Source organism: Solanum stenotomum, chromosome 3, assembly GCF_019186545.1.
Source record: "Solanum stenotomum isolate F172 chromosome 3, ASM1918654v1, whole genome shotgun sequence".
Lineage (NCBI taxonomy): Eukaryota > Viridiplantae > Streptophyta > Magnoliopsida > Solanales > Solanaceae > Solanum > Solanum stenotomum.
In genome coordinates this window covers 35,999,337-36,013,332 of record NC_064284.1, presented here as the reverse complement: position 1 = coordinate 36,013,332, position 13,996 = coordinate 35,999,337, and the positions used below count along the sequence as shown (strand labels likewise).

The window sequence follows — 13,996 nt, the reverse complement described above, 5'->3', positions numbered from 1 at the left end:
TATTGCATCGCCCTTCACACTCCCATAACTTCAGTATCCATATTTTTGGCTAGCCCAATATGTTGGACTTCTGCATACAGTAACTCACCTCTACTGTCCCTTGTACTGAATCCATATGAGCTCTGTCCCAGGTTACCTCTGCAGGCCGCATCGGTGTTACATTTGACCCATTCTCCGGCTGGAGGCTCCTAATGCACCCTTAAATAATATAAGGTTGGCTTATATGTTCTTAATGCTTGTATGATCTCCTGCCACTCCAACTTAGTTCTCCTTATCCATGGGTACTTCTCCTTTAGCAACAATTGTATTGTTAGTAGACATTACCCCACCATTTTATTGTATATCACTTCTTTGCCATGTCGTCTATTGTTTCTTCTCTTCCATAGTTCCCACATGATGATTGCTGGAATTGCCTTGTAAATTTGCCTTAACTTATGTTGGCCTGGCCACTCCCACCAGGTTGTAAATTAGTTGTTGCAAATGTAATCCTTCAATGCTAATACCTGCACAAGTAGCAAAGTGCTTCCATAGCCGTTGGGCTACATGAGCAGTTAGAAAAAGGTGTTGTATAGTTTCCTCCCCTCCTTCATCACAACAATAGCAATTTGACACCATGTTCACTCTCATTGTCTTAAGAATATCATCTGTGGGTATTCTCTTTCTCTAGACCCTCCATATGAAGAATGCAATTTTAAACGGGAGCCCTTTAACCCATATGTTATCTCTCCATTCCATTTCTTCCTTTTTCCCCCTCATTAGTTGAAAGGCTGATTTAACATTAAATTCTCCTTGCGAATTTCCCATCCACCACGACTTGTCCTTCTCATCCTCATTCAATATTGGACTAATGTTATCCACAATATGATTCACCATTCCAGTGAAATGAGTTGTTGTAATCTTTGAGTGTTCCACTGTCCATTAAGTATCATCTCCTTGACCTCTACTTCCTCCTCTACTCCTTGTTTTTCTATATAAAATAGAGCTTCCTGCTTGGTCCAATTATCCATCCAGAAGCTGCCACTACCTTCTTTCTATTGCCACCATATCTCGTGCTCAACCTCCTCCTTGACTTTCATCATTTTTTTCCAAATTTGTGACGCCCCCTATTATGTGCCATGATTGGATAATGTTTTTTACAATATTTATTGCACATAAAAGAACTCCAAAGAGATGTTGAAGTTCCAACGATCCACCAAAGCTTAGCAAACATCGTATTGGAAACATCATGCAATGATCTTAATCCTAATCCTCCCTCCCTTTTAGGATAGCACCTATCCAACCAATTCATCTAGTGTTTGCCTTTGACTCCCGCCTGATTACCCCAAAAGAACTTAGCAAATATTTAATGAATTTGATCAATTACACCTTTAGGGGAATTCATAGTTGATAGCATGTATATAGGCATAGACTGTAACACATGATTTATCAATATAAATTCCCCCCAAACGTAAGGAATCTATTCTACCAAGAATAAATTCGTGCAACAATCTTTTTAATGAGCCCTTTATAATATCTTCTGTGTTTCCTTCCATAGTATACTGGACACCCTAGGTACATGAAAGGGAAATTTCCAGATTTAAGTCCTGTTAGCTTTCTCAATCTTATTGTCATAATCAACAGTGTCTTTTCAGGTAGATAGAAAAAACTTTTATCTTTATTGACCTTTTGACCTGATACCAACTCATATCCTCTCAAAATATTCATCATTTGGATTACCGAGTCTCTGTCCCCTGACCCAAACAAAATGGTATCGTCTGCATAAGCTAGATGGTTAATTTTGGGACTCCATTTTGGCATCCCAAAACCTTTAAAGTTATCTAGATCATGTAGATGATTCAAATTCCTGGACAACACTTCCGCAGCTATAATGAACAAGGTAGGGGAGAGGGGGTCTCCTTGTTTTAAACCATGAGTAGACCGAAAGAAGCCATGTGTTTGACCATTGATCAAAACAGAGTACCAGTTGGCTGAAATCAGTCTCCAAATCATATCTATCATCACTTCTGAAAATCCAAACTTCCTCAACACTTTGGTTAGGAAAATCCACCCTACTCTGTCATACGTCTTTGCCATGTCCAATTTTACCACCACATTGACCTCTTTGTTTCTTATATGGATATCCCTTATTATTTCCTGAGCCAATAGTACATTTTCTGTGATGCTCCCGCCCTTCACCAAACCGGATTGATTGGGGGAGATAATACTCGGAAGGATCCCTACAATCCTCTCATGAATCATTCTTGAGATTACCTTATTTGTAAAGTTACTCAGACTTATGGGTCTCATATCTTTAAATCCTTTCACATTCTCCTTCTTTGGGATTAGAATTAAGTTAGTATGAGTTATATATCTGGGCAACTCCTGCCCATAAAAGAAAGCTCTTACTAACCTTGTTAAATCCTCTCCGACGATGTCCCAACAGTTTTGAAAGAACATCCCTGAAAAGTCGTCTGGTCCATTAACTCTATCCCCATTCAACATAAGGACCACCCCTTTCACTTCTTCTAGACTCGGAAGTTTAAGCATCTCGTTATTCTGCTCATCATTAATCAGCTTGGGAATCTATTGAAGCATACCAAAATCCATGTTTCTTTCCTCTTCTGAAAATTGATCCCTGAAGTATTCTATAGCCGCCTCTCCCATTTGTTGATTAGTTGAAACTTCTTTCCTTCTAACATCCTTGATCTGTGTCAGATGAAGTTTTTTCCTTCTCCCTCTAACATATGAGTGAAAGAATTTAGTATTTCTATCCCCATCACTAAACCATTGCATGCCTGCTTTTTTCTAGAATTCCTCCTCGATATTTACATATTTCCTCAATTCAGTCTCTACCTTGCTTAATTCACTTCTGTTTGAGAAAGATGGTTAGTTCTCTAACTGCATTTCTTTCACTTTAATCATGTCCTCCAGTGTAGCAATTTGTTTAAAGATATCTCCAAACGTAGCTTTACTCCATCCTTCTAAGGCCTTCTTGGTATTTTTCAATTTATCTTGAAATACTGCAAACGGGCTCCTTTCAATTGATGAATTCTAGTGTAGTCTGACCACCTCTTTAAAATCCTCATGTTTAGTCTAGAAATTAAAAAATCTAAACGATTTGATGTGTGGCTCCTCTGTAGTGTTACACGTCATGTGTAATGGGGCATGATCTGACCCCTGTCGCACCAGATGATGAATTTCACTTGAAGGGTATTTGAAGATGCATTCCTCTTCAATTCTTCCATTCCACCATGTGTAGTTACTTCCATGGAATTTTAGTTCTGACACCGCGCAATTGCTAATACATTAGGCAAAGTCTATTACCTCCGATTGTGTAAAGGCTAACCCACCCCATTTTTCTTCCTCCTTGAGTATTACGTTGAAATCTCCTCCTACAATCCATGGCCCGTCAATCTCTTCCGCCAGGTTCTCCAATCATCCCATAAATCCCCTCTCTCCAAAGTAGTACACTTTGCATATACAGCTATACCCATCACCCATGTATTGTATCTAGACAAATTAATCATAAGTTGTTGAGAGGAATCCAAAATAACTTGACTATCATAGTCTTCATCCAAAAAAATCCAGATTTTACCCGCACTGTTTGCTAAGGCTTTTTTATGGCCTAATTGTCTTCTATATTGTTCCAATTCACTTGGATCCCTAAAGGGTTCCATTATTGCTATGTATTTGTAATGATGTCTCTGATTAAGAGCAATTAATTGCTCAAAAGACTTCTGAGTGTTGACTGATCTTATGTTCCAGAATATTAGCTTGTTTATCATTGATCAATCGCTAATATGCTTTCCTTATTGCTCCTTGTTCTGACTTGCAGCGGTATAATGTATTTTCCTTTTCTGATGCCCTTCTTTAAACCGTCCACATGTCTTGGCGATAAATCCCCTACTTCATTGATGTAATTTATGTTCTCATTCAGCCCTTCATCCTCATCTACTTCCTGCGAGTGTTCATTCTGAAAATTAGCTAATTCTATCCTGCTTGGGGTATGTTGTATGGGGGTCCCTACCACCACCATCTGCATATCTGAAGTGTCCCGAGTTCCTTGCCCACTGTCACCTTGGTGATGTGTTTGTTCCTTCGTTGGCCCATCCGTGATCCGTACCTCTTGATGTTCTCCTGTTGTTCCGTATCCACGTAGTCTTCATCCTTCTCCTGAAATGCATCATATTTGTTTGTGGTTGTGACCCCCACTTTGTTCCAGACCTGATTTGTCTTCTTCTTCACATGACCCCTTTTTTCTTGCCATTTCTCTTCAAATTTGTCATTATAGCCTTCCACTCTTCTTTCTATCCCCACGCTTTCCCTTTTTTCCTTTGTGCCCTATAGTTCTGTCCCTTCTTTTGCCTTGTTCTCACCTATTTCCATAGTCTTTTCCTTTTGTCTAGCAGGGTGTAAATCTGGATGATTAACATAACATTGTTTCTCATCATGTCCCTGTATCATGCACGTTGTACAATATTTGGGTATGTAATCATACTTAATCTTGATCCACTTTTCTTGTACATTTCCGTTGGGCTGTCTCATGCCTATACTTATTCTCTTTGGTAATTCACTTAGTAAATCCACCTCCACCTTTACACGGGCACAACTCGGTCTAGTTTTATTTTTCATCGCCATATCCACCTGTAGCGGCTTTCCGACTGCTGCTGCCATCGAAAATAATGTTTCATTGCCAAAGAAGTTTGGTGGAAGAGATGGAAAAGAGATCCATGCTATAGTAGTAGATGTTTCTTCCTCCGGGTCAAACATCGGATCCCATTTCAATGTTCTCATTGGGTATGACCAATTTTGTTGGGCTATGTAAAATATCGGTTTTGACAACAGATTGATGTAATCCTCCATTAATGTCGCCCTAATCAGGACATATCTGTTCGTCAACAATCCTCTATTGCACTCTCCTTTCAGTTCACATTGTTTAGGTATTAACCTGCGTAGTTCTTGAATGTCAGACCATCTATGTGAGAACTTTCCAACAACAACATATTGAAGATTCTCGTTCACTATTATCTGCTCCACCTCCGATTGATCCCATATGACTCGTGGCTCTCCGTGGAGATACGTTAGAGGTTTTAGTGATACGGGTCTTCTTTCCTCCGTTGATGATCGTAGTAAGCTAGCATAAGTCTGCTGACTTGCCTCCCCTGAAGGCTGGCCAGCGGCCGCCGCAACCATAGATTTTAGATAAAATTTAGGACGGCGGCAGGGTTTAATTGAGACGGACGATTGGTTCAATGAAAATTTATTTCACATCAAAATAGTTTTAAGTGAAATTAAAATTATTAAACTCACCATTAATATTTTTGGGCCTTAAGCAAATGCTTTACTAGTTTTTCCCTTGAACTTCTCACAATCTGAGCCTACACCTTGAATGTGGCTGATACTCAGAACATTTCTAGTCCCAAGAAACTCTTGACCTGACTTACTACTAAACTGAAGAATGAACAAATATGCGGAAGCTGTTTAAAGATGGACATGCAATTGCTATAGAAAATAACTTCAGTCACTTATAAGTAATAAATCTTAAATAAGAGATGTTGAGAAAAACAACTAATAATAAGACTCAACTTACTCCTCTATAAAGCCTCTAACATACTGAAAACATGTTACCTGGACAACACCCTAGACTACCTGAATATTCTACTAACAACATCTAATCACTATTTATACTCTGGATAAACTGGAGCCCTATGATAGCTAGGAGGTCTCACCAAAACTGGATGAAAGTGATTTTGTTAATACATCTGTTCTCGATTCTAAATACTCCCTATGCCCCTAATTACTTGTCCACTTTTGAATTGACACATCTATTAAGAAAATGATGATTGACATAGTGAGTCTATCATTTTGTCCCTATTAATTATTAAGTTGATGAATTAAAAATTTAAGATTTTCAAGAAGTTCTACCTTTTTCAAAATAATTAATTGAGGGTATAATAGTTAATTTGTTTTGTCCTTTCTTGATTTGTCAAAATGGACAAGATAAAAGGGACAAGTAATTAGGGATAGAGGGAGTACCTGAATCTGCATTATTAAAAGATGTAGCTTCGAATGACGTCAATACATGAAATGTATGGTATGTAAAACACCTAAATGAAACAACTGGCTAAATCTAAACATACTTAGCTAAATGAATTACTCTGAAGATAGACTGAAATAAAATAAACTGAATAGTAATGTATATCTGTATACTTTAAAACAAAACTCTATGACTAAAAATATGAATAATAGAAAATACCTAAAATAATATAATTCCTTTTGCTGGAGAGTTTCTGTATCCGACAACCATTATATGAACCTTGTGATGATACAACATCTTTCCCATGTTGTCATAGTCATCCAGTACCTAGCCGGAATAAAGGACAAAATTAACTATGGACTCATTCTCTAAGCCCTTACTAGGGAGTTTTTGAGGAGTCATCTAAGACAATGACAAATTATATCCTATGTTGGTGGTGCAGTTTTGAAATTTGAATTATCTGAACTCTTACCCAACTCGGTGCTCAATACTACTCCCAAAATTATGCATTATGCTTAATAAATATAAAGATATTCCACTTTAGAGAAAGTATCCCACTTTAGAAAAAAAACCTGATAATTTGATACGCTGAGTCTATGTTCAATACTTCTTTAAAACTAAATTAATTTGAACTTAACTTTACTTTAAAACTTGACTATACATTTCTGAAAAATACAAGACTGTGTTTTCTCAAAACTGAAGTATGCTTTTTTTTTATTAAACAAATTTCTCTTTATTAATCAAAATCGAATCATTACAAACCAGGGGTAATAGTTTAAGAACCTCAATGTACCCTACCATCATGCAATGTTTATGTCTTTGAGATGGATTTGCAGTGAATGTCTTTGCAAGTCTGGTTAATCTCACCTCCATCCATGCTGAAACCTCATGTAGTTTCTATTTTTCCATATCTCATAAATCATCAAGTAAAAGTGCAACAAATTATATCTGTAGCTCCATTCTTCCTCCTTGCATTTTTGCATATCCAGTCCATCTCCTAGTGCCATGTCCCAATAGTTCTTTGTTGCCCAAGTCATGTAAGTAGCTTCGGTGATAGTTCTCAAATTACCCTAAAAATAATTAAATAGTAAGCGGTCATTGTCAATAAAAATATCCAACTAAGTGTCAGGGTCATATCCCACAAGAAGTGATTTTATGATAAAAATTTAGAGAGAAAATTAAAATGCAATTAATTCATTGTAGCAATTAAAGCAAATGAGTGAATGATTCCACCAAATTTAACAAAGAAGTTTTAGAATCAATTATAGGAAGTTAACTACAAACATGGATTAAAACAATGAAGAAACAATCTAAGGATGTGGGGGTTGGTATTGATGTCAAATAGGGGTACAAATGCTTGCTCAATCATGCTAGACAACCATGGATATTTCGAGGAAAAGGTGTGGAAGGAAAAGGAAACAACAGAGGGATCCGAATTGGACCTAAATGGGAATGACATGAAAAGTCTTTTTCAAAACCTAGCATTAAGGAGGTTACGACGATATACGAGAGGAATAGAGAAAAACTCGTGATTGGTGTGGAGGGGAAGATCTTTAATGACACAAATCTTCTTTTGATCTCAAGGCATTATATCATAGAATTTCCTTTTGATCTTATCCACGTGAATTTCAAATCAACCCAAAAACTTACTAAAATATCTATCTCGAGCAGATTTGGCAACAAGAAGTGAATCACAATTTTTTTTTTGAGAAAACCACAAGAATCAAATCTAAATTTCAAGTATCAAGTTATTTAACCACTTCAATTGATCTCTTTCGAGCATAAATCGAAGATCTATACTAGGATTAAGTTGGCCACTTTAATCCCTAAATTAACCTCATACCAAATAATCCAAGTCCATGGATGAACAACCATAAAGCAAAGCACAATACCCACTAAATTAAATCAACACCCAACTCCATAATCATACTCCTAGAATAGGGGTTTTAGCCAAACATTCTAACAGTAAAAGAAAGTATACCGATCATGACTCCAGCCATAAAATTATTGGAAATCAACAACAATCTTCAATACCCACTTTGAATTCAACTCATAATTGTCAATGACAAAGTTGTTCCAACCCCAAAAGTTAAAGGAAAACTACTTTTTCAATATGAAAAAAACTTAGAATGATTCAAAAGGGATTCATTTTCTCTCTCCTAAGAGCTATTTATACTTTTTCAAAAACTAATTCAAATTGCCTTCCATGTCTCACTCGGTGACATTAATCAGGCTCATTAGCACATTCGGTGAATCACTATTCAGTTCTGTAGCTCGCCATTTTTCAGCTTTAACCTTCAGGTGTTTGGAGCCTAGTTGGCGAACTCGACGTAGTCCGCCTTTTACTATCAATGGATAGATGATTATCACCTTATTCACCTAATTTAGCATTCTTTTTTACTTGGCAATTTATCACTTTCGGCGATGGAGTTAGATTCTCCCTTCAAACTTTGGCGCATCGCCAATACATTCTTTCTTTGATGACCTGCCCGAATGTTTTAACACTGATCAATGTCAAATCCGATGGGGATGACTTTTGGGCGATCTGCCCTTCATATTAGGCGATCTTCAACTTAGGGGTTTACATTCCTTTTGGTGTTTTGGCCTATTTTTCTTAGATTTATCCTTGCCTAGTTGTTTAGCCTTCATAGCTACAAAATATCAACATCTTATTAGTATAGGAAATACATAGGCATTGAGGACACTCATTTTTGAACTAAAAAGGCCTCACATGGATGGAAATATACCACTCATCAGTACCTCAAACTTAAACTTTTGCTTGTCCTCAAGTAAATCAAGAATAATTATTTCAACAAGAGTGTCTTCAATAGTTCTCAATGTGAGCTAACATGAAAGTTTCACCACAAAACTACTAACAAGTATATGAAATAACTCAATCATAATCAAGAATCTTAAAATGATGACTAACCAGAATCAATATAAGTTGAAGCTCACACATGCTTTCTAATAATGTGAAACCATGCTTGAACAAAAGTATTTAAGTTCTCTCATATAAAAAAAGGATTCCATGCTCTCACAAACCATATAAAAAAAGAGGTTAGGAATCAATAAAGCTTTCACTCTTCTAAAGAGAAATACATGCAAGCTTCACCCCATAGGTTTACCCATATTTTCCAATCATCACAAAACCTAGTTATGCAAGATCTCAAGGGCCTTTTAAGACTTGTAATGGGGCTGAGGGTAAACGTATGATCAGTTTGGCTCATTGACTTCACCTTTTCAAAGCATTGTTGTACTCATATTTACCTCTTCTCAAGTTATTTTCATTCCTTTCACTTGGAGACTCAAACCTCATAATTTACTCACTTCATTGGACACCCCTTTTATTTCTTCACAACCTTCTTGTTTTTCATTTTATTTTCAATTCAAATTTTAGTTTTTTTATAAGGAGAGTTTCCTTGTTTTTGCAACAAACTTCAAGGTCGAGTCTCACTTTTCTCTTGATTTTCTCTCCCCCTTTCTTTCCACGCCCCAACTTAGATTTTTGGCCTAAGTTTGTTGTCCAGACAAACCAATGCTTAGAAAAGGATTTATGGGTGAGTAGTTAGAGACATATTTGACTCAAGAGGTTTCAACAAGGTTGAAAACATACAGATTAGGCTCAAATGGTGCCAATATGATTGCACACCTTCATAAGGTAGTCACAAAAAGTAAGAATAATTGGGTTCCCTCTTAAAATTCATGTCCAAGATCATTTCTTACATTCACCAAGGTTATACAATTATACTAACAACGTAAATTTGGGGACTCAACCCACATGCTTTCAAGTAGGATCTCACCATAGATGACACTTCAAACACAATCATTTAGCATAACTTTGCAAAATCAAAGAAGTTGTCGTGTGATGTTAATTGCAAGGTTCCATCAAAATTCAACTAGTCAACACAAGAATCAAAAAGTTCATTCAAATGTAAAGCCACATCAATTTCTTCTTGAAATCACCAACACAAAACACATTTCTCAACATGAGCACTATCCAAGACATCAATATTCTACAAAATTGATCCTTGAATATTAACAGTGAATTCCCAAGCAATCTCAATAATTTTACAACTCCAAAAATTTACAGGGCAATTGATAGAGAGACAAAAAGGGAAATATTAAATCAACCAAATTGACAAGGGTTAAGCAATACAAGTGCCATTCACTATTGATCCTCGAATATTAACAATGAATTCCCAAGAAATCTCAATCATTTCACAACTCTAAAAATTTACAAGGCAATTGATAGAGAGACAAAAAGGGTGCCTATAGCAACCATGAAACTTCGTACCTCAATTGGCGAACTCAATGATGATCGCCAAGAGTGATCGACTAATCGCTGAAATATGTCACAGATCGCCCAAAGTGATAGTGCACTTTCTTAGAAATTCAACCTAAGAACACAAGCTGAGTCGGGCTCGCCAAGAGTGATCGACAGATCGTCCATTATTTTTGCACTCCACCGAAGTTGACAGAACCTTCAGCTCTTTGCACCATTTTAAGGGAAAACTCAGAACTGGTTCACCCATTTGAAAGGGAAAATCACTGAAGAGTATCTTAGAAATCCTAATAATCCTCTCCTTCATGTACAAGTGACATACATTATTGAAATCAACTAACACTTGAGTTGCCTCCCAAGAAGAACTTGATTTAATGTCGTGGCGCGACGTAGACATGCTCTTACGCATCATCTAAATACACCACTTCAATAACTTTCACATCACGCCTTTCCCCGAAATAGATTTTCGACCTTTGGCGATTGACCTTGAACCTAATGCCTTTAGCATCTTCAATCTCAATCGCCCATCGCCATATACTCTAGTCACCTTGTATGGGCCTGTCCATTTTGAGTTCAGTTTTCCCGAGAAGAGTTTCAACCTAGAATTGAAGAGTAATAATTGCTCACATACACGAATCTCCCGGTGTAAGGATTTTAGCGTCATGCCATCATTTCACCTTCTTTTTGTAAAGTGCGAAACTCTCATAAGACTTCAAGAGGAACTCATCCAATTCAACCAGTTGGTTAACACGATTCTTCAAAGCCATCTCCTAGGTTATATTTACCCTTTTTAATGCCCATGAAGCTTTGTGCTCCAGTTCAATAGGTAAGTGACATGATTTTCCAAACACAACTTGGCAAGGAGACATGCCTATTGGAGACTTGAAAGTTGTTCGATAGTCCTAAAGTGCATCATTAAGCTTGCTGGACCAATCAGTTCGGTTGATGTTCACCGTTTTTGCTAGTATGTTCTTGATTTCTCTGTTGGACACCTCAAATTGTCCAATTATTTACGAGTGATATAGTGTGGAAACCTTGTGCTTCACCCCATACTTAGACAAAAGGGCTTAAAATTGACAATTATAAAAATGAGAACTGCTATCACTTATAATAGCCCTTGGTGTACCAAACCTTGTGAAGATGTACCGATTTAGAAACCTAGTGACACTTCATACTTCGTTGTTGGGTAAAACCACCACTTCTACCCATTTTGAAACATAATCAACTGCGACCAAGATATATTATTACCAAAAGAGCTAACAAATGGACCCATGAAGTCAACCCCCACACATAAAAAAGTTCCACCTCAAGAATTTGTTAAAGTGGCAACTCAGGTCTTCTTGAAATACTCTCCAACATTTGACATGCACACATCTCTTACAAAAATATATGCATCTTGATGTAATGTTAGCCAATAATAACCACATTACAACACTTTTGAGGCAGTTCAGATCCCTTTATGGTGTCTACCTACGGGTGATGCATGGCAAACTTCCAGTATATCATTTATTTCCACCTCACAAATGCAACTCTTGATAATATGATCGGTGCATTCCTTGAAAAGATATGGTTCATCACAAACTTACTTCTTGACCTCAAATAAGAATTTCTTCTTTTGATGGCTCTTTAATCCTTCGGCTAGCAATCCACACACAATAAACTTTATGTAATCGGCATACCATGATATTAAGTGTAGGATACCTGCATTACCAATTCATGGAGAAAAGCATCTTCAATATCAAGTTCATCTGCCATAGCATCACCCGAGTCTATCCTCGATAAGTGATCAACCTCTTGATTTTCACACCCCTTCCTATCTTTTACCTCATAGTCAAATTATTGAAGGAGGAGTACCTGTCTAATCAATCGTGGCTTAGTTTCCCTCTTTACCATTAAGTACCTGATGGATGCATGATCAGTTTGCACCACAACTTTTGTACCCAACAAATACACTATAAATTTCTCAAAGCGATACACAACAACGAGTAATTCTTACTCTATCACCGTGTAATTTTTTTAGCACAATTTTATTTCTTGCTAGCATAGTAAATTGGGTGAAATAATTTATTCTTATGCTGTCCAAAAATAGTGGCAAGTGCCACTCCACTTGCATCACTCATCATTTCAAAGGGAAGACTCCAATCTGGTGCAATTATGATGGTGGATGAAATAAGTTTTTCTTGCAAGCTCAAAAATGCCTTCTTGCAACCTACATCAAAATCAAACACATTCTCCTTTTCAAGAAACCTGCACAAGAGAATAGCAACCTTAGATAAATATTTTATGAATCACCGATAGAATCTGACATGGACTTGATCATAACTAAGTAACAAAGCTTCCAACGACTCCCCTCTATGTGTGACTTCCCCAATACTAGAGTCTCATCGATCTGATCTAAGTAAGACACAACGTGCATATCACTTGGATACTTCATTGATTTATGAATATTGAAGCTAATTTCTTCATCATTGACTCAAAACTTCAACTCACCTCCTTCTGCATCAATCTATGGCCAAGAATGATCTACCAAGGATGATCGGCATATCAATATCAATCTCGATATCCAACACTATAAAATTATTGGGAAACACAGACTTATCTACCTTCACCAAAACATCATAGACCACAACAACCAACCTCTTTATTGAACGATCGACCATCAAGAGTCTTACATTATTCGGTTGTGGTTCATCAATCCCAAGCTTATTACAAATTATAAATGTCATTAGATTTATACTTGCACCAAGATTGCCAAGGCTCTTGCATGTTTGCATTAATTTCACATATCAGGACACTACTTCCAGTTCAAGTGCCAACGATCGTGAGTAGTAATATAACCCAACTAGTGAGTTGGGGTCGAGTCCCAAGGGAGTGGTTCGTACTTAACAATTAATAGAAAAACATAAATATGCTCAAGTCAATTATAGCTAAAAATATTTACGAAGAAAAACATGATAAATTAAGGGTTGACACTAGTGTCAAATATCAAAACGGCGGTTTGTAGTCAACAAGAAACTAAAAACAACAATTAATAGGAAAATACGAATATGGAGATGGGATTCTTGAAATGTGATAGGATTATGGGCTAAGGTAAACAACTGGGTAATTGCATTTAATAGTAAACCGCTACAAATCATTGAATAAGCTAGACTTTAGTGGGGGTAAACTTTCTCTCGAACAATTTATCTCAAATCGAATTGGTTTCTCTCGAACACCAATAAACGACAATGAAACACAACCTTCGCTTTAGTCCATTCACTCTCTCGAGATGATTGTGTGGAAAGGGGTTTAGGGTTCACTCTATTGAGCTGAACCCATGACAACCCACTATCCACAGACTATCGATTCAAAAATTTTGGTTTTAAAACCTCTCTCTCGAGCAAGCCAAAAACACGAAGTTAGGATTGTATTTGCAACTACAACCCATTAAATTCAACAACTATTACTGAACGAAATCACTTTTAAACATCAAATAGACTATCAATTAGCAATACCCAACAGTTAATTCAACCCATAATCACATAATCACACCCCAAGAATTGGGTTTTAGCTAGACATACTAAAAAGATAGAAATCGATACCGAAATGCGTTTCCATCAACTGGGTACGATTAATACTGTCTTTACAACGTCTAAGATGAAGAATCTTCAATACTCTTCAAATTTCTTAGAAATGGAAATCTTCAAAGCTAAGGAAAA

The 13,996-nt window shown here is 36.8% G+C and overlaps 1 protein-coding gene across 1 annotated transcript; it reads right to left on the bottom strand.

Moving 5' to 3' along the window:
- Positions 1-3,760: 3,760 nt before the first annotated feature.
- Positions 3,761-5,172, bottom strand: LOC125858913 (uncharacterized). The gene is made up of 3 exons (XM_049538683.1): positions 4,356-5,172; positions 4,057-4,250; positions 3,761-3,937 (listed from the first exon to the last, which is right to left on the bottom strand). Exons 1-3 carry the CDS (start codon positions 5,170-5,172, stop codon positions 3,761-3,763), a joined length of 1,188 nt encoding a protein of 395 aa, XP_049394640.1.
- Positions 5,173-13,996: the final 8,824 nt, after the last annotated feature.